The 27,916-nt window shown below is 39.8% G+C and overlaps 1 protein-coding gene and 1 long non-coding RNA gene across 3 annotated transcripts in view; one reads left to right on the top strand and one right to left on the bottom strand.

The window, feature by feature from the left end:
• LOC110406436 overlaps positions 1 to 27,916 on the bottom strand; it is a 297,282-nt gene that overhangs the window by 70,628 nt on the left and 198,738 nt on the right. For both annotated transcript variants that reach the window (XR_002443473.1, XR_002443472.1), the window contains exon 4: positions 14,607 to 14,728. This is a non-coding gene — a long non-coding RNA (uncharacterized LOC110406436). The remainder of the gene's footprint in view (positions 1 to 14,606; positions 14,729 to 27,916) is intronic.
• Positions 1 to 27,916, top strand: part of ADGRD1 (adhesion G protein-coupled receptor D1) — a 130,981-nt gene that overhangs the window by 73,247 nt on the left and 29,818 nt on the right. The window contains exons 16-20 of the mRNA XM_021412936.1: positions 11,825 to 11,928; positions 14,625 to 14,736; positions 18,901 to 19,054; positions 23,239 to 23,305; positions 24,160 to 24,226. Coding sequence (XP_021268611.1) covers positions 11,825 to 11,928; positions 14,625 to 14,736; positions 18,901 to 19,054; positions 23,239 to 23,305; positions 24,160 to 24,226 — 504 coding nt within the window. The remainder of the gene's footprint in view (positions 1 to 11,824; positions 11,929 to 14,624; positions 14,737 to 18,900; positions 19,055 to 23,238; positions 23,306 to 24,159; positions 24,227 to 27,916) is intronic.

Here is a 27,916-nt window from a genome sequence, read left to right as displayed (position 1 = left end):
GTTAATTGGTTTGAATGATGGATTTGCTCTTATTTTAGACAGTAGCCTAGCCCTGAGGTAGCTGCTGCTGCAGGATGAGCTGCCTGCGCTTGTGATGGCAGCACAGTGGTTCTTGCAGATAGATAGAAAAGTTAGCTTGCAGCATCAGGGTAATCAGGGCTATCCCACTGAGCTGCAGCAAAGGCTTTTCAAGGAATGAATGATTCAAAACTGCCATTAGGAATTACTGATTCAGTAACACTGTCAGCACAACTGCTTGCATGGTTATCCCAGTTATGTGGTGTCACACCATCATAGTCAGGGTAAGGGTGTAGAACTGCCTGGCCTGCTATCCAAACTACTTAATTAGTCCCAGAGTCCTCTATACTGGTCTAACCATTTGAAGAGGGAGGGTACCCTGTTCAGGTCTCCCAGTTTTAATCTACTCTTTGTTGTCCTTGTTACTTATAAAGCACCTAATGATCCCAGCTGGTTTCTAAGTATCATTTTCTCAGGAACATTTTGTGCTCATAATAAAATGCAGTTTTGCCTACAGAGCTTCCCACTTGTGAGATAAAAATAGAATGGCAGAAATATGCTATTATTAAAACTGTTTTAAAGAGCAGTATACAGAAATTAAATGATTTAACCAGGATTGAACAGGGCATCCACCAATTAAATGCTGGTGAAAGATTAGTTGATTTTCCACTGGGGAATAGTTCTGAAAGGTATAACTTTCAAACAATCAGATGTGAGATTGTTATGATTAATGAGATGTTGGGGTAAGTTTTAATAATATGCAATATTAGTCACTGGAGATCAAAGACATTATATATCAAAGCCTTTGGAGTCAGACTATCTTAAAGAGATCTGAAATGCATAACTAGGAAACATGAATGCACTGTCCAGTTCCTCACAGTCACTTAATGGTTCTATTTTCAGTATTTTGTCCCATCTTAACTGTCCTAATTTGCACTTGTAAAGTTTTGTAAAATGTTTTTGGGCTGCTTTTTTACTTCTTTATGATAAGTTAGAAAACAAGAGATGTGTAGACCAAGACACTCTGATGCATAAAAACCTTAAAACCCATCCTTTTTTGTTATAGTTTTAACCTCTTTCACCTAAAATTCCAGCCTTTAATATAATGCAGTGGTCAACAGAGAACAATGCTGATGTGGAAATCCATGAATGCTTGAGACCAGTTCAGTGTGATATGTGTTCTGATGTACTTGGCCTTTCTTCATGAGAATGAGATTGACTTTCTTTTTCCTTAAGAAAAAAAGCATAAGCGTTTTTTAGGCATTGCCAAGTATTCAAAGAGAATTTGTTGTTCAAAACAGGAGAGCAGGAAGTGTTCTCTTAGTTCAGAAAAAGCTGAGGTGTCTCTAAGCAAAGAAGACTGAAAATAAGTGACCTTCCTCAGAATTAACCTTCCATATAAGTACTTGAGGTGAGCATTTCTAACAAGTAGAGAGCTGAGTTTGGATGATAATTGTTTACCAAGGACAGTGACTTTTTCTTTAGAATAATGCTAAACTCAAGCCAGAATCTCTTTGCTTAACTCTCTGTCCCTTCTCACGGTCAAAAAAGCCACGGTCTGGCTTTTTCCATTTCTAGAACAATAGCAAACCTAACCCTAATCCTAACCCTAACCCTAACCCACCAGCTTTCATGCATTTTACCCTCGTGCCTCCCTTCCTCCTAACACTGGGCCAATTTACTTTTGAGCACCAGTGACTATAAATTCTCAAGATTCTTTATCATTGCAATTTTATTACAAGGAAAAGATCTATGTAAATACTTTATGCATCTGGCTTGGAGAGGAATCACAATGTGTCATACGGATTTTATTTTCTTTCAGAGGGACATTTATATGAACAAAACTGTAGGATATCTGGCATCTGGTAGTGCTTTCTCTTGAAAACTTGAAGTACGTTGAGACAAAGAATGCTGACATATTGTTAGGCAATTATGAGACAGCCTGTCAGGTGGGCCTAATTTAAATAAAAATACAAGAAAGTAGGTAGGTAGAAGATGTGAGACGTAAGAGCATTTTTATCCCAATATTTCAGAGAAAGAAATTGAGAGTGCATGAAAGAAAGCTTTACATTCTGGAATGCTAACTTCAATGTGAGAAAATATTTTATATTGGTGCGCTATACAACAGTGTGTGGAGAAGAACTTCTTTGAATGCTGTGAAGTAGCTAAAACCGAGTTTGGATTACATGCGTAGTTGAACACTGCTCCAAATTTTACATCAGTTTCAGCAATTGAAAACTTGAATGCACTAAAGCTGCCGTGATTGTGGAAGAACAGTACTAGCAATAGTGCTGACGAGCCTGAGATCCATGTCTGCAGTTAGCTGTTTTCAGCAACGCAGGAGAGTTGCATTTGTAACAAGTTTATTTCAGGAATGAAAAAAAAATATTGGAAAAACTTACGAACATGTGGCACTCAGATGTCAGGCTGGCACTGACCTGTTAGCCTGCTGATGAACTGGCCACGTGGAGTGCCGAAATTATCCATGTCTTCAGCACTCTGTTGTTATGGTTGGCCCAGATTTAGGCTTGCTCACTGAGATTCATTTATCATGTTGGTTTTAACTTGGGAAATAATAACATTTGCATGGAGTTTTGGAGATTTGTGGCAATCAATTTGTTTAAATAAATAAGCAAATCCAAGATAAAATGTGACTAAAGATGAGCAGAATGTTCCTGAAGGAACACATTCAGCCCTTGATTGCCTTTGTGAGGTTGTATGGATGTAATTAAGGTCAGGACACCATCAGAACTTGGAAACTGCATTGAGAAGCCTTTTCACAACTCCGGTCAATGTAGTAAGACTGAGAATTTTACGGAAGCACCACTCTGACAAAACATGTCAGTGGGATGCTCAGAGCAGTTGCGCAGATATTAGCCAATCAGTGTATGCTCCTCTGGGAAACATGCTCTGATCAAGCTCCTCTTTCTAATGGGGGAACTGAGAAAACGCAAAATAGTCCCATGTAGCAAATCCTTGCTAAAATTGCACTCTCAGAGATTCATGCCTGTCTTTGTCCTTTCTTGATCTGCAGAACTGTGTTCTACATTCCACCTCACTCAGTGCTTCCTGCAGTCAGACCAAATCTGTACTGGCCAGCTGCTCTGCAATGTTATAGTTTGGGAGACAATAGTGCATTAATACAGCTGTGGTAGGAAAAATAAATAAGCCATTTAGTTTGATATATCTAAACTGATACATGTTTGCTTCTTTTGGAAAAATTCCAAGTAGAGAGCACCCAGAGTGATATCTTGGTGGTTTTCTCAAAGTACTATAGCCCTCATTGTACGGCAGATTTGAACCTCAATAGGAACAGCAGAGGACAGCAGATGAGATGTTCCCTCGATTAAGCATCCTCCACTTCCACAGGAGCTGGGTAGATCTCAACCTGCAACCAATGGTACCTCCTGCAGGAGAGGAACATGCCCACGCCTGGGTTGGGAAGGACAGCTGACCTCAGGAGGAGAGATGTGGGCAATGTTCCTCTGGCACAGCCAGGCAGAGGGATGTCACAAAGTGCTTCCTAACCAGCAGGAGTCAGACCCAACATGGAGCAAGCCACATTTCAAAAGCACTCCAAAGAAAATTCAGATGCCATTATTTCTTTCTGGGCAGCTTTACTTCCTCTCACCAGTCAGTGGGATCCTGTGCTACTGCCAGCAAACATGCCAGCCATCTGGCAGCTTTTATTTTTATAGTGATCCAACAACTACAAGGCATGCCAGGCTATTTGTACCATCTGCCACATAAATGTCATCTCAGCAGCAAAAGCATGGTGGACACCTGGGGCCTAGAGCTCCAAAGCCTTAGAAAGGAGAAATCACTGTCCCCACAGCAAAAATAGAGCGTGACGTTTGGGTCCCCCTCCAGTAAGTGACCAATACAGGACACTGCAGTAGTAGACCATTCTTTTAAGTTGGTTTTACCTGAGGGTCTTTGCTCTTTCTGTCTTTTTTTCAACTGAGGGTGTAAAAATGACTACTTGACATGTGGATGGACATCTACAACAAAGTAATGGTTTCATCTAATTAGACACATTTTCTGCATTTTAAAAACCAGAAAGGACTGTATTTCATCCCACTTGGAGATCTTGTTCCACAATTCAGAAGTGAAGATCAAACAATGCAGTTCAAGATGCCCACCAATGGGCTTGAAAACAGGGAAGAGTTTATGAAGGGAAAATTATTTAAAACTTCTTGATCTTGCAGCTGGATCTACAGACAACCGGTAGCATATTAGGGAGCCTAGGGTTTTTCAGAAGCCTGGGGATTTGGGTACGGGCTTCTATTTAGAAAAGAAAAGAAATCCCATTATTTTCTTTGGGGCAACATGTGTGTTTTTATTTTAATTTCCACTACTGTAGCTGATTTTGTGAGCCATTTTTGATAACATATGCCTGACTGAGAAAGAACAAAGTGCATTTATTCATGTTTATAAAGACTGTTTGAAAACATCCTAACACTGTCAAATGCTTACAAAATATTGGGCGTAAGTGTATAATTTGTGAGATTGGTGCAATACTTTCCTAAATCAAATATTCCAGCTATTAATCAAATATTGCACTCAGAGGACGTTAAAATAGCAGTCTGAAATGATAACTTTTGTTCTTGAATTTTTCAGACTGCTTAGGTTCGGATTGTATACTCTAATGGGATGATGAAATGGAAGCAACATGGTTTGTTGCTGTTTTGTTATTTTAACATAATTACTTTTCTCAGCATGTTTTTCATTGTTGAGAACATAAAAAAGAATAGTGCCTTAGTCCAGTAATTTTTCTTTTGTGTTGCATATTTAAAAATTGGATAGGCATTGCAATGTTATGTCCCTGTTTATTACCGCTGACAGTTTGTTTAACCGAAGAGATCTCCACAGACAGTTTAGACAGCCCTTACCCACAGATGAACACAGATAAATCAGCCTGTGTGTTTATGCTAGCATTGCTTTATAGGCTTTCCTCTTTGCTCTTTCCCACTCTCTCCACTTCCCCCTCCATTTTATCGCTGTCAGTGTTGCCCCCATGGAGGATCTCCCTGATGCGCTCAGAGTGTGACTTTGCATTGTATTTCTTTGTCTGTGCTACACCCATACTCATCTTTCCTGAAAATCAAGCACTGATCTTCATTTTTAACTCAGAGCCATTGTTCATTCTTCTCCTCCTTTGTTCCTCTGCCAGCGCAGCTCTGTTAATTTTGATAGGAGGAAATAGGAGACTCTCTGGGTCTGTCCTTAATCCCATAGAATTACACGGAAAAAGTTGGACTAATGCTGCAGAATACTAAACCCTTGACATCCCTTGGAGAATTGTTTGGCAATTACTGAATTTCACTGAGCAGAAAGGAACAAAAAATTGCTTTCTATTTTGGAGAAACACAAATATTTAAGAATGCTCTAATGGTCAAACAGCTCTTTTGTTTGAGGAGTATGAAATAGGACTCTTTTGTAATCAGAATACTTAACAAAATAGCACAGACTTCCTTCCTAGATTGGAAATGAAAGCACCGAGCTGTTTGGCAGCTAGATATTCTTGCTGACTAAAGGATTTCCCCACGTAGTATAAAAATGTTACAACACCACACCTCTACTCATCACCGTTCTCTGCTGAGCATCATCAAACTCGGTCCTCCCGTGCTCTCGAGGTCAGTGCCTCAGTGCTGACCTGTGGGTTCCTTTTCCCCCAGAGCGTGCTGCCGGGGCAGGTCAGGGCACCTGGGGCCTCCAGGCTGTGGCCACAGCTGCTGCAGCCCCAAATCGAAAGGGGCATTTCTGAATCAGAGCCCTCGCCTGGGACAGGGGAGGTGGACATACTCATTTTCATTGAATTGTACTGGGATCTGGGCATTTAATTATCCTCAGCTGCTCTGAAAGATCTCAGACTTGGTTTGGCAAGAGGCCATCGTTTCTTGGCCTTCTAGAGCTGCTGGACCCACACTGGTTTTCCTTCTCCTTGTAAGCCTCTCTCATGGCTTTGGTTTGTCTGTTAATTGGAGAACAGGATGAGTTCGCTCTTGTTGGAACAGAAAGCAGAGAACATATGTGTAAATCTGAGGTGTACAGGCAAAAGTAACCCCTTCAGACTCACAGAGTACAACATTAACTGCTTTTCTTTGACCACTGAAAATCACAGGCCTGGAAAGAAGGCAGAAGAGCACACTGCTTTTTGTTACACAAACAGAGACTTGAGGAAGGACTCACAAATATCTGCTTTTCTGATCTCTAAACTTCACAACTTGAGTCCTTCCTCCCTGCCATGCTTCCTTCAGGCTTCATTTGAACAAATATCTTGCTGGGTGAGAATCGTAATGAGCAGATTACCCACTGCTGATGACATCTTGCCCAGAACTACTTTAAAAGACTGCGTGGGCTTTAAAAAATACTAATTAACACCTTGGCAGAGATATTTGGAAAATTCTAAATTTTACATGTCACGGTGAAAAGTTTCAAATAAGCAGCCCCAAGGCTGGATTGACTGCAGAAAAATGTTCCTTCAAAGCCTGAAAAGTCCCCTTCGCAGCGCTTTACTGCTGATCACTAGGAGATGTGGAGTTAATAGAGAATGGGAATTCAAAAGCTGTTCTGCTGGAAATGTCTGATAAAGATGATTACACTGCAGAGCATGACTCTCAGAGGCTTTTTTTTTTTTTTCCTGTGGTATTTGATACACTGTGGCTTGAGAGAAGTCTCTGAATCAAGTTAGACTTCTTCAATGTGAGTAATGGCTGTGCAGCCCTGCTAGGTGTGGCCCCACCAAAACCGTGCCTATGGGCTCAGCGAGCAGCCTGAGCCTCCTGAGCCAAACACAGATGTTAATTTGAAAAAAAACAAACCGTAATGTTATGTACATAACAAAGTGCTTGGCAAGCTGAAGGAAAACAGTGATTTGTATTGTTATTATTATTTAATATATAAATAAAGGCCTCACTGGACTGAAATTGAATTTCAGCAGCCTTTCTGGAGGCAATTAAAACCATTAGCTTCATCAGCCAAGGCCAGCGTTTTAATGTCTCTGAAACACTCAGGCTGCCAAAGTTAATTATTCATCCTTTTCTTAATTGGATTCAGATTGCATATTAAAGGTGCAGCTTCAAGGGGGTTGGCTGAACCTTAATTTTTCACCCCTACGTCTCCTCCCTTCCCTCCCCCCAAGAAATGTCTCATCAGAAATCATTTCAAGCCTTTGCAAAAGGATTACAAAGTGGATTTCAGCCCAGGCCAGCAGCTGATATCTCACAGCAGATCTCAGCCAGTTTAGTAAACAGGACAAAAACCAGCATTATTGCAAGTTACTTCTTGATAGCAATGCTTCTTTGACATGGAAAGGTGACCAAAAGGGACAGGAAAGTATCACTTGCTCTTATGCTGAGACTTATGGCAAAGTACAGTGTTCGCACATTACATTTCCACCAGTAAATAAATAACTTTGGTTTTATGAAATGTTTATGCTATACAAACACATGTCATATTCCGTTCTCTACCAGTAATTAATACTCTAAAATACAAATTGTAGGTATGATATAGTCCTCAGATTGCAGGCTTCATTTCTTAAGGCTGTAAAACTTCTTTTCGGTTCAAAACTTGCTGGTTTTTGGAAGAAGATGAATTGCTTTTCATAACAGAGGATTAGAAAATAAAATCATTCTTTTTGTGGCTAAACCGGGAAGTCATAAATCATAATTTTGTACACAGACAAACCTTTGCAGCTACAACAAACCTTGTTTTAGGTTGTTGAACTCGGCCCTGTGTCTGATGTGTTGTCTCTAAACGCAGACATGGAGGGATATTAAGCAGTATGTAAAAAATAGAAGTGTAGATCAGTACTTCCCAAAAAATAGCCTTTCTCTAGCCAAAGCCAAGAGTGCACCTTCTGGTGCACCTTCTGCAAAGGAGGAATGGGGATCGACTGACTGACGGATGGAGAGTGAAAAACAGGAACAGGAGCACAGATTTCACAGAAAACAAAGGAACACTTGTAAGGAGATGCTGAGCAGAGAGAGCCCTGTGCTGCCCTGACAGATGCTCTGATGCTCTGATCTGATCTGTTGATATTTTGTTTCTCTATAGCACATTTAGCTTTTGGACAGATTGTTGTGCTTTGTGGTATATATGGTTGCTTGTTAATATTACATAAAGAAATAGGTTTTCTGATCTACATACAGACAAAGCAATTTTTAGTGTATAACCTACTGAACAAGTCTTTCAGCCTCAACTGACCTTTTCCAGATACTCCAGAGATGAAAAGTGCCATCCCATTATAATAATATATTTTCATCTTCCTGTGCAGTTATTTTTAAACTGAGGAGTTAGGTGTCACTCGTTTTCTCATTATTAACAACATCATAAAAGAAAAATACATATTTGGAGTCTGAACTGTAGTCTTTCCAGGATTGTTTCTCAGGCCATCCGGTTGCCTGTGAGTTTTCAAAATAAAATTGTCAAGCAACGTACTAACTTCTTTTACGAGGCAGAAGTAGGGTAAGACAATAGTCTGTAGTATTTCAGATGTGTGTAACTGTTGAAATTGCCAGGTCTCTGTTCACAGTATTAGTGACACTTGCAAGGTAAAGGCTGTCACAGGCTGAACTAAAAGGGTGGGGGGGGATCATATGGAGTATGAATTTCTGATGTAACTCTTTCTCAAAGCTTCAACTGAGAAACATCTGTTTTTTTAATAGTGCTCGTGATTACTAACACTCACGGCTGCATGAGCTTGCTTCCTAGTGCTTCAGCTTGTTGCAGACTTCAGAAGATGACCTTATACACTCAAAGAAGCAAATTCTTTTAGAAACAAAGAATAATTTGATGTAGATTGGGACAAGTGTAAGAATCACACTCATGGGACTACTTCACAGATTGCTCAATGTTTTATTTGCTACTTTTTAACGCTATTTTCTTTAGTAATAGCATTACAGCCTGATTAGCATTTTTGTGCTGACTATAAGATCATGCCGAATTAGTGTTTTGTATTCTGTGTCATGCATTAAGTCTGAAAAACTGCAGAAAGACAAGCTGAGGTAAGATGAAATTAGCTCACATCAGAGCATTGGGACTCATAGGAAATTGTTTCTGAACTGATGATACACAATGCTTTGACAGTACAGGTATTTCTAAAAAACTGCACGCTTATTATCCCTTACAATGAACATAAACACACTGTCTACCTGTGCTGTAATAGCTGGGTTGCAAAAAGTTGGTAGAGACCTGATATTTTAAACACAGACTCTCTTATCTCCCACACCGTATACCTGCCTGTAGAAATGAGGCTGCACACCCTGGAAATCATTCCAGGCCTCTTCATGCTGTATCCTTTCTTCACAATTTATGTCATCCACAAAAAGGTGTTGGCAACAGTGGCTGCCGCCAGTGTGAGTAGGGACCGCTGTCTTGCACATCTCCAACCTGGCTGTTCGATTTGAGAACAGCTATTACATGGCCTTACCCTTTTCCTTTACAAACAAAAAAAATTATTCAAAACTACCTACAAGCTTTACGTCCCTCATACAATGCAAGATGAGAAAGTGAACTTCAGTGATGTTGCTTTTGCAATAGTTGTCGCCAGACAGATGTGGGTATTGATTTTAGAGCGTCATTCTTAGAGCACTGTCAGATTTTGTTTATCAGAGGCAAGAGCAATTTCCAGTTCACAGATGCGGGGACCTATGCAAGTTGTTTTAGATTACAATGACTTATTTACAGTTTAATGGGAATGATTATGTTTTTTCTTTATGGTTTCCAACTCATACAGGCTCCACTTGGGAGTGACTGATTCACGTCTTGTCTTGCCCTGCAGTGTTTTCTGGAGGAAGACAGGGCTAAAATCCAGAGAAAGTATTTTCTTGCTGCCCATGCTGGGAAAGAAAGGAGTGAAAGAAAGCCTTAAAATGCTGAGAAATTCTGATTCCTGAGTGACTTGAAACCAGGAAAGCTTCCTCTGCTCCCCTCCACCCTCTGGAGAACTGCAAAGCACCCACAGCAAGAGAAATGGATGTGTATCAGAGCAATCAGGGAATAAGGCCCATTCATTTTGGACATGAATATCCCTGATGAGGAAATCATTTTAAAGCTACCCAATTTACCGTGCAAGATATTCCTATTTCAGGAACAACCTGTGAGGAATGGCTATATGTGGCTTCTGAGGGTAGACAGAAGTTGTTTCATAGAAATCATGTGGACCTTTTAAGATGGTCCAGCACAGAGAGCTCTTTTGTCTTCGTAATTGATGCTGTCCAAGCCAGGGACAAGAAATGTATCTTTGGCTGACAGAGAAAAAAACTACTAAAGAGCATATTTCCTAGGAACAGTAACACCATAGCAACAGTTGTCTTTCAGTGCTGCTGCTGTGTCACTTAATAGTCCTCAGATTGCCAAGAGCCAGAATCTACTCTGCCGTGAAACTTACTGCACGTGAGCTGATACTGTTGGTGGACCATTACAGGAAAAATGTACCTCTACAGCACATCATTTTTGCCTTTATCTAAAATGATTTTTTTCCTCATAACCACATAACATTTATTTTTCTCCTTTAAAAGGAATTTCAGGGGCAAATTTATCAGTGGAACTGAGGAGGTCAATAATCTTTGATGAAATACTTTGCGTGGGGGAATATATGTGTGTGTGTGGAAATAATGGAAAATTCCAGACTGCAACATTAGATTAGTTTTATTCATTAGATTTTCTGTTTAAAAAAAATGGAAAAAGTATCGTTCCTTTCAGTATTTTTCAGAATGAATAAATATTTTGAATGAGGTTTTAGCTAGGAGTTTAACTTACAGTGAATAGACACTGAAATAAAAACATAGAATTTCAAACATCAAAATGAAAACTTTTTGATTGACTACATTTTTTTTCCCAAACGTTCAGTTTATGAAAATGTCAACTCTATCCAAATTCAAGCCAGGAGAAATGTTTGAAAATTCTTCTGAGATGAGAAAGAATTTTCCTGCCTAGTTCTGTTCTACTTATTATATATTAATACCGCCTGGCTCCCTTTGCTAGGTGTGGCTTTTTTTGTCATTCTTCTACGAGGACTTGCATGGAAAATTAAAGCATACTTTCTGATTAACTTAGGATGGAGGGTCAAAACAAAATGTCGCTCCTCCTTTGAATCCGTCCAAGTTTCAACAAACATCCTAGTGCTGTGTACTGTGGAGTCACAGATTAAATGTTTGAAAATTGAATTCTACAAAAGGTGCCTGTAGGTAAAAACAGAGGCCGAAGCTAGAGGTTTACATGCTGACTGCTCTTACTGGGTCTTTTCTCTGGTTTTGTGTTCTGTGGATGTTAGTCCAGCTCCTTCAACAGGCACTGAAAACATGATACACTGAACAAAACAAGTGGGCTATAAATGGCCCATGATTTATGGGTTATCTTGGTTTGTCAGTTCTCACCGCTGTGAAGCACTTCTGGTATTTGCACAATGATGTAAATTATTGCAGCATGAGAGCATTAGCAGAGTGCCCTGCAAGCTGTGAAATATCCCATTGCTGACATTGTTTGTGCAGCCCGATACGCTGCTCCAATCTCAGGCTTGATTCTGTCACCACAGTGGAGAAGCAAACTTGTTTTGAGGGAATACTGATTTATGAAATACAAAGAGGAACAAAAATGCCATGGGCATGTGGATGCCCTGGCTGTGCGACTGCAGTTCAGAGACAGCTCTTCATTTTACATGTTAGAAACAGCAGTGAATGGCCATGAACATCAGCTTATATATGGAAGAGGAAATGCTACGTGCAGGGGGGGCTGACCTGTGTTTTGGTGGTGTAATAAATCAACTAATAGGTTTTCTTTTTTTCATTTTGTTTGTGTACAGCTAACAAGAGAACACCAGGTGGCCCTCTCCTCCATCACTTACATTGGCTGTGCTCTGTCCATCTTCTGCTTGACGATCACACTGGTCACATTTGCTGTATTGTCGTGAGTGATTTTAACTGAATATCTGCTGAGCAGCTGTGGTACAGAAAGGCAAACAGTGCCTTTCAGGTCACTGGTTTGGATCCGTTCAGGTGCCCAGAATAAAACAAAAAGGCTACTAATTTTTCAACCATCCTTAATTAGATTCTGCACATGTATTTGTAATGGTTGGTTATTTCTAAATTAATTTCCTAAAATGGGGTGGTCTCTATATAGCAAGATATTTTCATCCTATAAGAGATTTTTAGATTTTTTTAAAGCCCTCCATGTTTTGCTGTAGTTCAGCAATCTTGCAAGGAGGCTGTAGGAGGGCTTGTCAGGAGCTCAAGGCAAGCACAGGATCAGCAAGGACCACAGGATCTCCCCAGCAGAAGTATCTCTGGATTGCCTGGAGTGAAATGAGCAGCACTTTCTGCTTTCCATCTTGCCTGTAAAGCTGTGTATTTATAAACCACCTAGGTATGTCTGGAAAGGAATGCTCAGTCAACATCAGCTGCCTCGTTTCTATTTCATAAGTACTGTGCACAATTACACCAAATAACCTACATTTAATTTTGAGTATCTTTCTGTTCTCTGTTAGGGTGATTTTCTAATGCGTTGCTTAAGGAGAATGAAGGACTCTATAGGAAGTGTGAAATTCACTATGTGGCTCATGTTTAAATCCCTGGATCTCTGCACCCTCATGCCTGTAACACAGCAGCCCCTTTGAGGGCTTTCTGCACAGTGAAGGTTTTTGCCATGGGCACTTCAGGGCCCTTTTGCCTGTTTATGTTCTAGTAGTGACAGCTGAGTTTGAGGCCCAGTTAGGCTTGATACAAACATTTCTGGAAAAAAGCTTTCATAGAATTTTCTGTCTAAACAAATAATAGAAAATCTAATGAGGGGTAATGAGCAGTAACTCATCCAAGGTTGTGCAGCACATTGGGATCATGGCAAGGATTGTGATTCTTGTCTCCTTGCTTGTTAAGCACCAAACCATGCTAAGAGACCAGTTTCTAGGAAAAAGGGCTTGCTAAACCCAGTAAACTGATTGCAATGTTTGTTTGTTCCAAAAACCGTACTATTCCCAAGTCTCAAGATATGTGTTGGTCATACTTGGATTGAGTGTGTAATGTGTGGCAAAATCCACCCTAAACAAGTCCAATGTCTGCCTATTTGGCCTTGTGCTGTTAGCGTATTTAGGCAAAGGGAAATGATCTGCTCCATTTTTTGTCTGAGTGCAGAACTGGATATTAGTGTTTAGGAAGGAAAATGAGCAAAAGGAGCTGGTACTGCTGCAGCTGAGCTGAAAACTCCTTGAGCATACTTGGAAAGAGAGCTTGGACCCAGCTGACTGTCACAGTGTTAAGCACCCCACCTACATACAGAATCATTCAAACTGCCAATTAAAAATAATTTGATTAGGTTTTCACTGGAGAGCAGGGCCTCATTAGACAGCTGAAGTGAAATTTTGCAATGTAGTGTTAGATGATCATGAGGTAAGTGGAGAGGAATCTGGCAAGTTCCTTGCTACTCTGTGTACTGGCAAGGACGCTGCTTCCCAGGAGGGCAGTCCTGACTGCCTTCTGGGGAATGATGTTCCACCGTGTCACTGCATGAAGTTCCTTATTAGAAAGCCATTGGCACCAAGCAGCGCAACCTGTCTTTCAGAATTACTTTTAGGGCATCAATATTTCTTTTTGTCTCCCTCCTCGCTCCCTTCTAACAGAGCAGTGTCTGAATCAGTGCTGGAAGTACAGGGCTAATAGCAAGCCATCAGCTGCATTGCTGAGCCTATGCCACCCTGCTGAAGGGGGCATGCACAACGTGCACCAGCTGTTACAGAAGTCATCACAATGCAGCATAATAAAAGATGGGAGAGTGTACTGTTGTGCAGAGGAAGCTCTGCCATTCATGCCCCAAATGGTCCAGGTCTCCTGATTGAATTAAAACTGACGGAAGGGGCTGGCAGGCAGTATGTTGAACAAGAAAGCTTCTCACTACTACTGTTCTTTTAAAGAAAAGAACAGATTTATACAAAAGGCCTGAAATGTTCAGATAAATGTTTTTGGTTGTTTTCTACTTCCTGTTTCTGGATGATTACAGAAGCAAAAGGTCAGAACACTCCCAGGAAAGCATATTATTGTCAGATTTCCAGCCAGTTTTTGCAAAGACGAGAGAGAGGTTCAAATAATGTTGTAATCATGTTCAGTGCAATGTCAAGATAGGCACCGTCCATATGTGTTTGAATCTATAGTTCCTGGGCTAAAAAGCTGATAGTGGTAAACTCAGAATTGTATCTGGAGGTTTTTTAATTACTTATTTCTAATACAGGCAAATATAAACAAAATGCAAACAGAAACTTAGTGCCAGAATGTGGGCTAGGTGGTGTAAACCGCTGAATGCTTTCTGCGAGGGGCAGACCTGGTTTCCTTGACAGCTCAGCAGCATTCAGAATCAAGCTCTTTGTTAATAGTCAGTCAAAACTCATTAGCAGAAATAGTTAATGTGCAAATCAGACTTCTGCTGCCTTTGGGATGGTGGCAGAATATAGAAGAAACCAGTTAGGTACCACTCAGACCTGGTGGAAGAAGTGCTCAAAAGACACTTCACTAGAACAAGCAACCAAAAGCCAATGAGAAGGATTTCTGATGAGTCATAAGTATGTTCATGCACCTTAGAATATGGTTTTGTTCACGTACCTTTCTGTCTTCTGCCAGGTCTGTGAGCACCATCCGCAACCAGCGCTATCATATCCATGCCAACCTGTCCTTTGCTGTCCTGGTAGCTCAGATCCTGCTTGTCACCAGTTTTCAGTTCAGCCCTGGAACAGTAAGTGTGAGAGAGAGCAATGACATTTTTTGCAAGGCTTCTACATGGTATGAATGCAACATACAATGTCTATTGGGCGTGAGATCCCCCATTTTTAACATGTCAAGCAAAAAATGCCATCCCACAACACTGGATAAAGCATTCTGTGAGTTCAAATAGCACTATCATAGTATCTGTCCATGTTTGACTGTTTGCAAAACAGAAGGGAATATGAGCCCAACAAATGGTGAAGTCGCTATAGCAATGAGGATGTTCCAGCTGCATATCCAAATGGATCAGCTGACTTTTGCCTGACACAGTTTGTGCATACTCTCATTCATTCTCTCTACTGAAAACTGTATGAATTCTGTATTGGAAAACTTCGTATGAATTTTGCATTTAGGAAGGGTGGTATTTATACTTCTGTCAGGTGTTTTGTTTATTTGCTTGTTTGCTTAATGTGTTCTCCACTTTCTGCTATGTATACTTGGCTTCTTTTCATGTTAAAAAGTCATCTTATTCTTGTTCAAAGATAATGAGCTTCTTGGTGGAACTATCACAATTTCTTCTGCTCTCATGGGCAGCAAAACAGGTCTGTTTTGTATTCATGAATCTTAATTGTGTGGTAGAATGTTCAATTTTTTCTGAACAGCAGATTCATTGTTCATGGTATCTACTCTGAAAATTTTATGTTTTTAAAACATAATTCATGTTTTTTTGACCTGAGTCATAATCAATGAGAAAGGTACAGAAAGCATTGCTTGCTTACTTAAGCCAGAAGTGGCATAAAACACTGCCTCTAGGTATCAATATGAGTTTAATTGAGGATCTTCAGCATTGTAAAGCATGTACACACTTCTCTAAACATCTATGGTAACTACATAAGCAAATGATAAATGTGTTCATATGGCTCATCTGGAACTTAAACTTTATGTAATTATGGGCTTTTTCTGCTTGATCCTGTAGAACTGAGCTTGAAATTATGGACTGGTTTTATAGATCTGCTATTATAGGTGGGAATTCCTTATACAGAACACCAGGATCTAAACCATCAAAATGGGCATCTCAAACATTAGGCTCAATTAAGATGAATATGTCAAGTTAACATTGAAATATTACATACCAGTGAAAATAATTTCTTTCCATGGTAGTGTTTAAAAAAAAAAACCAACACATAAAAACATAGGATCTGTTAATGTAATGTCCCACCTGGAAAAGGCAGAAACAAAACCCTATTTTAAAACAACCTTCCAGTGTGCTCTATTTTTGTAATTGGCAAAACTTGTAATGGGTTGCTTTTGTGGTCAGATATTGCTCCAAATGTTTCTATTAATCTTTTTTTTTCAGCACAAGTAAACATGAGCTCTGCACGCTTTAAATTTTGTCAATACAAAAATGACTTAAATTTATATTCATCTCAAATGGAATCCCTTGAGCTTCTCTTAAGTTTACAAATAACAATAATATCTGGTTTTACATAGGCTATTACTACCCGAGGGTCTAAAAACAGTGTGTAAACCCAAGTTCATACTCTTTTTTTTGGTACGTCCTGAGTAAGATAATGTGCAAGGGAGAAAATAATAAGGAATGATTTAGATGGAAAATGAAATAGAAACAGTGGAGAGCAGAAAAGGATCCATCTGTCTGTCTATCTACCTATCTACCCATCCATCAATCCATCTGTCCATCTATCCATGTCTCTCAGGCAATGATCTCTTCCATAGTTGATTACGTCTGAGGCTGAAATGTCCACTATGTTTACAAGTATCAAGACTTCTTTTTGAAAACCACAGCTCACAGAAAGCAAGCCTTTTTTTCATGCATTAGGCTTTCATATGCGAAATGTTTCACAGACTCCCTGGATATTTCAGCAAAAACTGTAGCAACAATAATTGTAGGGCAGAATTCTGTAAAGATCTTGAAGCTGAAAAGCACCAAGCACGTATCTGCTGCACTTTTATTTTTATTGCTATAACCTCTAGGGATCAGAGGTGTTGTGATTCATCCTGTTATTAGTCTTGCATCTTTACCTTCTGCATGCTCAATTCTCACCAGCTTGGGTATCAGTTTTAATACCTTTAATTGCTGCTGTAATCAGACTGCTAAATGGTAGTTTACAAAAAGAGAGAGGCAATATGTACACTGGGAGGTGAACTTAATCTTCTGCATCTGTCAAAGATGGGTATATTTAGTGCTAAACAGTTTAGAAGTGCCCTGCTTGAGAGGACAAGTGGCACCAGTTTGCCTGAGGAAATACAATGCAGTAAGGAATGGCACTGTATAAACAGGCCATGAGCTGGCACCAATTTCTTGTACGACTCCATCATCTTTTTTCCATCTCCATCTCTATGGATATTTAGTTTTTGATTCCAGATATAGCATACAGTATTTCCCTAGTATTTTCAGATGTATTATTTGTTTGCAATTTATACTGTAGCAAACTTTCTTTTATAGTGTGGGAGTAATTTTTAACTTACTAATCACAAAACTCTACTTCCATGAATAAAACTTTGATCTATCTAATACATCCAGGAAGATCTTTTTATTATTCTGCCATGTAAGGATCTTTTCAAAGTAGTAAGTAAGCCATAAATGCAGAATGAGTATTATACAATGCTGTATACAGACCAGACTCCTGATACTGCACTTTGTGTAATTTTTTTTGCTGTTTTGTGATGCATATTGCTTGGCTACTTGAAAAACTGAAAGCATCCATTTGACAGGAGTAGCTTGTAAGTCAGCTTTATGTTGCATTTATATTGTTGTGGACTAATCTTCTGTTGGAAATCAAAAGGAATTAAAATGGATTTCATAGCCTGATGATAAAATTAACTGGAAAGATTTTTACTGTTTTGGACAATAAGCAAATCTGGTTTAGTTGTATGTCACGGAACATTTTGAAATACTAAATGCTTACAGATCTCACTTACATGAATTAAAGGCCAAGTTATTGTTTTTTAATACATGTAATCACAGTGGATTTGCATCGGAATGTCCCTGTACAAGCACAGAGCCAGCTGAGTACAAGTGAGAACATACTGGAAGCCCTTACATGTCATTATGCCATCAAGTTCTAACATTTTAATTTTCATTAGCACACAAAGTCCTAAACTGTCAACAAAAAGAATAAAATGCAACCACAGAGAAGCGAAACTGACACAACAAAGGGAGCAACTGATTAACATCTTTAAGACTGCTGTGGAAGCAAACTGGTTTCTACTGGTAATGCATCCTCAGCACACAGATTCCACCAGCCTGGATACCTTACTGTGACTTGTCCAGGTGAGGTAGTGAAACCTTGAAGACAACAAAAATCTTCCCATGGACTGCATGCAAGCAACCCCTCTGAAATTCTGGTGGTGTGATAGAAGGGATGCTACAGGATGCCAAAGTCAAATATAGCTGCTACTCATTCCAAGAGCACATTTAAAATGTACCTTAACTGAAAGAAAACCAAATGAGATTACTGCGTGGTTAGCCCATTGGCAGTCACATCTGTTCAATTACTGTATGACGAGGGAAACAACTCACGGTGAGACATCCTCCAAAAGCAGTTTGTAGGAAAAGGAGAATTGCGCTGTGTGAATATGTGAAGAGTGGGGAAGAAGAAATGATTCTATTTTACCGTTTATGTAAGGTAGGCTGATAGGAGACTTAGAGAAAAATGTAAGGATCTCTTTGAGGATTAATTGGTGGAGCTGTTATGAGAGCCTTAAGGAAAAGTTGCTCCTTAAGCTCAGGCTACACTTCCTCTAGTCCACAGTGGGCCATAAGCACTGAGGAAAGTGTAAGCAGGACTCTAGGGGATGCTTTTATTTCTCGATGCATTGCCTTTGGCACAGAATTCCTCTCTTGAGGCATTTATTTCATGTCAGTAGATGCAGTAGTTTACACTAGAGCAGATAGTCCAGTTTACACCAGGTAGGCTTCCTTTATGGATGGTATTTTTCCATTGCTTAAACTTTTGTACTAGCTCATGCTTCCAGAATCTTGACAGCACATCTGAAGCTATCTCAAAGTGCCTTAGAAAAATGAAGTCCTCTAGTGCTTTGTTCTTTAAAAGTGTTTTTAACCGGTGACTTAGCCTTTAGTGTAAATGTAAAAGAAATAATAATGAAAAAAAATGCAAAAGCAATATGACTGCATCACAAATAAGTAATCTATTAATTTCTGTTGTTAATCTAGGTGCCTTGCAAGATCTTGGCCATTCTCCTTCATTTTTTCTTCCTGAGTGCTTTTGCATGGATGCTGGTGGAAGGATTTCACCTCTACAGTATGGTGATCAAAGTATTTGGGTCAGAAGAGAGCAAGCACTTATATTATTATGGAATTGGATGGGGTAAGCATTTATTTGCTGCTTGCTTTCCATTTCTTCACTGTGGAACAAGATTATATTCAGAAGCATACGTAAAAGTGATCTTATGATCCCATTTTGCTTTGCTGAGAGTAGAAAGGAATTCGGCTTTAATATGTATAGTTTACATACCTTAAAAGAAGTTCTACAAGTTTGGGGAAAGAGGCTAAAAAGGTTTTATCTTAAGTTTATTTTTTTGGCTGTTAAAATGAGGGTCAATTGGTCCTGAATACAGCTGTCAAAAGAAAGTAAAGCATTCTTGAGCCATCCTGAAACCAAAGCAGATATACATAATCCAGTATCTAATAAGAATGGCCATTTTTTTACAGCCTGGTTTGGCTAATTCATGCACTGATTAAAAAAGGTCAAAAGAAATCGGAGACAAAGGATCTCTCGTCTCATGTTAGTCAAAACAGTTCATTTTTTCATTCTTTTATTTGAAACACTGAATCCATTTGACTTTTGCAAACTCATAAGACCTGGAATAATATCAAGCCCCAGTTCTAAAATTACAAACCCAGACACATTATTCTTGTTTAAGCAGAAGCTCTGGTGTATGCGTATATATAAAAGTTTGCAGAATCTCTATTAATGATGAGTTGAAACTTGAGGCACAAGTTGACAGGAGTTGGGAACAAGGAACTCCACACTGACTACCTCTGATCTGTTGAGGTTTCTGAGAGATACCACTTCTGTAAAATGAATTCAACAGTAATCAGAGAGATGGGATACCAAATATGCAGAGTTGATTAAAGTTCCTGTGTATTATCTTTAGTCTCAAGGGTGCTAAAATTACCTTAAACCCTGCAGTTGTAATTCAAAAGAGCAATTTGAGGAAGGTGATAATATTCTGCATTTAAAACTATCCTGAGACTGACTGGGGAAAAAAAATGTTTTATTGCCTTGGCAACTGAGCATAACGCCCACAGATTATTGTAACAAAACTTTTCCCAACCAAACATCTGCAGGATGCTGACGATAAAGGCTGTGATACTGGAGATTTTGCTGTAGCACTTTGACCTTAGCCTGTTTTCCAATTCCTGACAATTTCCTTTCTTTTGGAGACCACCTTAGAATAGAGACTTTGTTCTAAGCTGTGAAAAGATCTAAGCTTCCTTATTTGCTGTCCCAGATTTATCCACAGATATAGTATAATGCAGCAAAGGGAAATCATACAAAATTAACTTCTTCAAAACAGATAGGAGAATATTCTTTTCCCATTGAGTAAAATAGATCTCTTAAGTATTGGAAAGGAATATACTTCATTTGTGTCTAATCTTCAAATTTTTCTAGACATGACATATTTAGCCTCTCAGAATGTTTACCTTGCAATTGCTTGCTTCAAATTGTCTACCAGAGTTTTCTATAGCTTCTCTGGTTTATGCTATGTGTAGATGACACAGAAGATTTCAAAAAAGAACTCCCAGATTTACAAGCATTTTCCCTTTAATTTATTATTAGTGCCTCAGAAACATAAAGCAAATGGATTAGATGTGAAGTTTAATGCTGAAGAAGAGGTGGGAAGCTGGTAATCTATCTCATGCTCATTTTAGGCTTTATGCTTGAGTCTGCAGTTGGGCTGAATTTAGGGAGAATTCTGTCTGTGCAAGGATGGTGCTTTTGGGCTTCCTGTTCCCAGCTGCTCAGTTTATGCCCGCTCTGCAGGCTGTATTTTGGTTCTGGGTTTGGGAGGTAGCTTTAAATTAGCTGGCCTGGGGACCTGGACAGCTCAAGCTACAGCAGCACAGGGAGGTGTGTGGAATTATTTGTCCCATTTAAAGGTGACATTGTATTGCACTGGGACTACAGAGACGCAAATGACAACATTGCCATAGATCATCTGCCAGAAATGTGTACTAGAACATTTTCATCTGATCCCGTGCTCCGGAATGCACAGTCTATTGCATCATAAATTTAGCAATTCTGGGTAGAATTGGTGAGCATATTTGTAGCATCTGCTAACTGAGAAAACTTTCAGATACAGTCAAGAACCATAACCGTAATTCTTTCATGGATGGTAACCAGTGCCAGCACAACGTCAACATTTCCTATTATGGGGGTGGACTAAACTTCACAGTTCTTATACAATTATTTCTGACAAAAGATTAAGCAAACACATTTACTTTTGTGTATAATATATAATCCATACGAATTCTCCAGTCCAGAATAAATCTCACTATCCTCTTAGGCTAAATATGGTTTTATTTCAACTTTTATGGAATTATTGAATGATTGTTTCTTAATGCAAAAACGGTCTCATTTCACTGTAACAAAACCTTGATGCTGCATCCATTGCTATCTACCATTTAACATCCTGTCAATGCAAAGAAAAAGCAAACACTGCACTTCAGGCTGCAGAACGTTTTACTACCCTTGTCTTAACAGGTCTTTTATGCAGATGACTGCTCTGTGTTTCATCTGCATAAGTTTTATTATCTTCTAAAAGAACTTTGTATTTAATTTTCCTCTTCGCTGCCATTTAAAATTGATGTCACAGTAATCCTTTGAATACCTGGCTTTTGGAAAAAAAATGCAAAGTGAAAGTGTAAAAGAGAGTTAGACACAAGTATTTTTGCTTCTGTGACATACAGGCAGAGCTTGCTTGTTGCAGGAACACAGCTGGTGTCAGAAGACAAACAGTGCCAACCAAGAAGGTTGTCTGTGGTTGGGGGTATGCAGGCACACCCCAAGGGACTTTTAGTCAAGGTAGTTCACATAGCCATGGTAGAGCAACTTCCAGCAGATGGGTTTATGTCAGTGTGTAATTGCAGTGTTGAATATGATTAATCTTGGTTTTGTTCAAATATGTTTGGGATTCTCCTTTCTTGAACCAGACAGATGTAAACTATAATCTTGCCTTCTCTTAGTTTTTATGCAAATATGCTTTTGAAGGGTTAATCCTTATTTGGACAAGCATGGGAGAAGAGAAGCAAGTTCCAGGTTTACTGAAATCCTCCCAGTGAATTTCAAAGTGGAAAACCAAACAATGCCTGTAGATGCTGCTTCTTCCCCATTTCTAACTGCAAGGAGATTCTAGGCACAATCATTAAAGAACAAAAATACTATTTCCAAAAAATAACAGTTCTACAGCTACAAAAAAGTTTTGCAGAGTTTTGTGAAGATGATTAACAAGATTATGAGAACAATCAGTAAGATTAAGCAGAAATTGCTTGTCAGAGGATTTTGTAAAAACCTCATGCAGAAACCCTAAAGAATTTAAAAGAAAATTGAAACCTCAAGCTATGATGTATAATACTCTGTCTGGGACACGGTTATTGAATTCCATAAGATGACAGAAATCTAAACCTTCACATTTTATTAAATCATATAGGAATTACCAGACAATCATTTAATATTTAAAGGGATGAGGTTTCACTGTATTCAGAACTGTTGCAAAAAAGCCCTCGCTCCATTTCCAGCTCCCTGCCTGGAAAGCTGTGCTAAGTGGCAGAACAGGACATGGCTGAGGGCAGCTGGGCCATACTCATCTGCCTTTCTATAATCCCTGTGTAATCCCAGCAAGCACTCTTCCACCGCACAGGATGCTGCATACTGGAGCTGTCAAAACCTATCTGGAAACGTCATCTACTTTAAGCCCCGAAATCTTGCAGGGCTATTACATATTTATATTAAAATAACTCTTAGTTTGGCACCTGAGTGGGATCCTAATTCGCTCTGCTCTATTCACAATTGTTTCTCAGTGCCATGTTCTAGGCAACTAAAGGTCACCATTTCTGTCTTCTCGCCTGCTAGTCTGGTATCCCTGGAAGAAACTCATCTGTTTGACAGTTTGCTTTTGAATTCTTGAGCAAGGTGGGCTCACCTGGGGGAAAGCAGTAAAAATAAACTCGGTATTGCTCCGCAGAATATCACTGCTCAAATAGCGAGAGAGAGAAATTATACTAAAAAACCCACCTGAGCTGGAAAAGGACTACGGTTCTCAATGAAATTAACACTAATTCAGTTTACTTGTTTAATTAGTGCTTTACTGAAAAGTCATTTTGTTTGTCCAACATTAATTGATTAAAATATATTGTATTACACAGCCGCAGAAGGATGCCAAGTTAGACTTAATTCTAAAATTGCTCTGAGCCGCTCTGTTGTCCAAGCAAAGTTTAGCTGAATTTGCAGGGTTTACTGGAACTATCATGACCTTTGCTTTATCACAGGCTGCCCGTTGGTGATTTGTGTAATTTCTGCAACATCGTCGTTAGACAGCTATGGAGAAAGTGACAAGTGAGTATGAAAATGCCTCCACGCCGGGTACAATACGGATGAAAAATCTGCTGGAGAGAAGAACTTGTAGGACTGTGAGCAGGGCTGTAGCTCTGCACCATTCTGGAGGAGCAGGGCGATAGGCAGAGGTCACTGCCTCTGACAGCGGGCACCCAATGGGAGCGCTCTGCTCATTCATGCACAGAATAAAGGCGGGGCTGAAGCATTTCTGACAAGGTGAGAAAAAACTGCAGTTGAGCATCTGCAGATTTAGAATTGCTATTTAAAAAAAAAAAACAACAAAAACTTCCAATTTAAGTTGGAAAAAGTAAAGTAAAATTATCTGAGAAAATACCACAAGATTCAGTCCTGCCATTATGGAAGTGAAAGGTTTGGAGCAGGGGTTGTTTGTTGTGTGTGGTTAACTAGCTTACATCGCCTGTGCTGTAAGAAAGAAGTAATGACAGCGTGTTTTCCCACCTCCTGCCCAACCCCAGCTGGGCAAGGCAGGAAAGGCTTGGATTTGCCTCTTGCTACAAAGGCAGTGCTTTCAGCACTGGAAGGAGTGGATGCAGGAACAACAAATAACAAATAAAACCTTTCCTTTCTTCCTTTCTGCCCCTAATGCTGTTTGAAGGCCTCCTGGGGCAGGTAGCTGTCCCTGACTCTTTGCAAGACACAAATCTAAAGAACTTGCCTCAGAGTTTGAGCAGAAAAGGAGCTTCCTACTGATGCTCTATCGTGTCTCTCACTTTTAAAATTCATCAGTAAACACTGATGAAGTTATACTAACTTTTAGTCTCTTTTTAAATCAAGAACATTACTTACTAAATGATTGTGTGTTTCACCTACAATCTTTCTATTTTTCTCTGCAGCTGCTGGCTTTCTCTGGAGAATGGAGCAATCTGGGCTTTTGTGGCACCAGCATTGTTTGTAATTCTGGTAGGTAAACCCCTGGCTGCTGTTTTCATACTGGATGTCTGTCAGCCGCAGAACAGAACTCAGCTGGAGTGTGTTTGAAGCTGCTGCTTGTAGAGAACTCACTTTTCTGGGTGAAAGCTGAATGCCCGCAGTGAAGATGATGTTCAGCAGCAGCTGGCAGGAATGGGATAAACCAACAGCCTGAGCTGTCACCTCTCTGGGGAGGTGGCCTCCACATCTGCCTTCTTACAGCGATAATGTCTTTGTGCTCTTCTGCACTGGGATTTTGACGCTGGTTGTGGCAGTCTGTTGGGCTGATTGAGACAGGGCTGGGACGGCTTGGCTACCAGGACACCTTTCAGCTGCAATGAACATCATCTTTCCAGAGGAGCATGCACATCCATGGCTGCAGTACTGGGACATGAATTCCCTACAGCAGTTTAGTTATACCTACTCATTAAATTACAGTGTGTTGTGGCTTAATCACGATGATTGCTTAAGGAGTCAGGGGTCTCTGTAGGGATGAAGGGGGAGATTTCTCCTCCTACAGCACTGTTTCCTCTACTATTATTGATCACACTGTCTACGATTTTTTGCTGCAAGTTGTAATGTAAGAGTGAGACCATGAACATGGAATAGATCCAACAGATCTGAGAAATCAGGATGACTTTAAAACTTTGCTAGATTTGAAAGGCATGACCCCAAATCTACACCAGAGCCTATGCCTGCTGTGGCACTGAAAGAGGGTCAGGTAAAATAGGATCCTGACTACTTGTGTGGATGAGCGTCCAAGAGAGCCAGTGCCTCTGCCTTGTACTTCCCCAAGACAGGATTTCCACAGAAAGCACAGACACATCCCCAGATTTCTCCGCACAGAGAAATCCCACAAGTCCTGCTGATAGAAATCCAGCCACGTAAGGCTGAAGAGCTATACACAGAGTAGTGCAGTGAGTGCTAGTGTTTGCCACTGCACATCTCTGTAATGATTTGGGGAGCAGGAGGTGGCTCCTGGGCTGACCAGTACCACCACAGGTAATTTTATACTGCACCTGGGTTGACATCCTAACATTTGCCTTGGAGACAACAAAACCAGCAGCTCTTAGCCCAGTGTCTTCCACTGGAGATATAGGCTCTGAAAAATGAGGCCGTATAAACGTATATAAAAAAACAATGGTAACAGTTGCTATGTCACTGTGGCAGAAATTGCCTCATGTTAGCGTTTTAATGAAATGATTAATGGCAACAGTGGAAAATCCCTGTGCAGAATTTCTTTTACCTGAGGGAAGCATATGCATGTAAATAAGAAATGTTGATCACAGGATTAGAATTGGCTAAATGGCTCTGGACTTTGTTCTGGCAAGCTTATTGTCCTGTTTGCCAGGACCTCTGACCTTCTGTATGTGAGTTTCTATTCAAAGATGTGTGGATCCTGATGACTAGAGAGCAATTAAAATAATGTAATGTTTGAACATCTTCTCACATTAGCATTTGCTTTCTGGACGTTGTTCAGCAGCAAAGGAGGAAATGACATGCAACTTCTAAAATCAAATCCTTCCCAGCTGCTGTCCAAAGGTGATATTAATCAAAACACGCTAGATAGTGAAGCACTTACTCACCTGAGTGAGCACAGCCTTAAATAATTAGCATTCATAGCTACTTGCCAATGAATGGAAGGGTTTAACTATCTGGCTATCACTTGTGATATATAATATTTGTGCAGCTCAAGTTATATTCTTGTAGGAATGCAAATGTTTTGTGAAAGAGAAAGAATGAGCTCACAAGGTTGATTCACGTAGAGCAATTTGTTAAATAGTCTAAACTCAGTCTCTCTCTGCAAAATAGCAGCAAGCTGGCTGACAAATTATTCTCTCTGGGCTTTGAATATGCTAGATGAAAAATATATTAACGCCTATAGGGAAATAACAAGGCTAAACACTATTTTGTGTGTGCATGTGTGCCTCTGCTCTTTAAAGAGAAAATTAGCCACTAGTTGTGTGAATTAGTGTTTAGCTCTGAAAATATGCCTCAAAAAGCTGTTTTTGACTACTTTCATCCACAATTTATCTCTGCCAAGAAAAAGGATTATGCTGTGAAGCAAACAGGGGGCCTGCTCCTTTCAGCTCCCACTCGCTAGAGAATAGGCAGACCCAGTCTGCTTTTGTCCTGCTGCAGCCTCACCGTCAATGCAGACATCACGGAGCCTTAAAACAGAATGATGTGGTGGGAGTGTGACTGGGAAAAAAGTACTCACACATACTTTTCTGGGGAGTAATTTGCAGAACCTCCCAGCCCTAAATGGATTCTCATACCCAAAGTTGAGGAATATGAGGAAAGAAATAGTTCCTTCCATGTGCAGGTCTTTGGGCTTCTATCTGCACCTTAAGGTTTAAGGATCACTCTCCACTTCAGATTCCCCTGCCCCCAAGCACAACAGCAAACCTCAATACCATCCTTGTAAGGCAGCTTTCCACGAGAATTGTTGCAATTAGTTTGAAAGCCAGCCTAACCTCAGCCAGTTCAATGCCTGGGAAAATATGTCTTCAAAGGAAAAAAAAAAAAAAAAAAGCCAAACAAACAAATCTTGACGAAGCACCTGAATTTTTGGAACAAGACAGTAAGAGCTTCTGGCAGAAGGGTTTGTTTGTTATCAACCATCTGCTACCTTGGTGTGTTTCCATAGATATGGCAGAATTCAGGAAATTCTGCTGAAAGCATCTGTGTACGCAGAGCAGCGGGTGTGCTACAGTGAACAATCCATTTCTGGGGGAAGACTGGGTTGTGGTCGCAAGTTCCTTCTATTGTTTTCCCTGTAAGCAGTTACTTGCCTGATGATTTTTCACAAGTCTTTCCAATAAACAGCATTTTTATGGAGTTAAATGATTTTCAATAGCATACTGCTAACATAATTCTGTGCCATGGGGACATTAGTTTTGTAGCCAGTGTCTTCAGATAGGACACCACGAAACTTGAATCCCAGGCTGAGACTGCCATCACTGGCTTCAACTCCTACTTGGTTATGAGCATTAAACATATTGAAGATTTGCTCCTTTTACACCTGCTGCTCATACATGCTTTAGTAAGCTCTGTTAGCCTCATGGTCTTCCTTTATTCATTCCTTTACGTATCGGTGCAGAATTAAGCTCATTTTTGTATGTTGAATTGTATCTTCCTCTGCAGATGGGCCCACTGATTTAAAAGTGGCAATTTGTGCCCTGTGTTAGACACCATTTGCCATGGGAAAAAGTGGCAGAATTGGAGCGATGACGTTTAAAGGCACTGAAACAGTATGATTCCTTCAGTTATTGAAATCAAGTACATACTGAAGTGCTGTGGTGAAACAGAGGACAAACGAATAGATCACAGCAGCAAAGCTACTCTTTTTTTCTTATTGGTCAATTTAGTCAATTTAATATTTTAAAATTGAATTTATTCATTATTTTAAAAATAAATTTCCTCTCAGTTAACCAACAGAAAATCACGAAATGATTTTTAGAACAATGGGACAGATTGTAAGAAATTAAAACTGAAAGTTATGTCCAAGAAATCTAAAGTAACTCAAACTAGTCTATTTGGTATAGTCTGTATTTGGTCTGGGATATTGGTCCGGGATAGGCAGGTGTGGCATCGGGCTTTCCAAAATCATTCCCCCAGTTTTGAACATCTCTGTGTACGGAAATGCAGCACGCTCACTGATTTCTGATGTGACCTAGC

Source organism: Numida meleagris, chromosome 14, assembly GCF_002078875.1.
Source record: "Numida meleagris isolate 19003 breed g44 Domestic line chromosome 14, NumMel1.0, whole genome shotgun sequence".
NCBI classification, from domain to species: Eukaryota; Metazoa; Chordata; class Aves; order Galliformes; family Numididae; genus Numida; species Numida meleagris.
The sequence above is the reverse complement of the archived record's forward strand: the minus strand, read 5'-3'. Positions and strand labels throughout refer to the sequence as shown.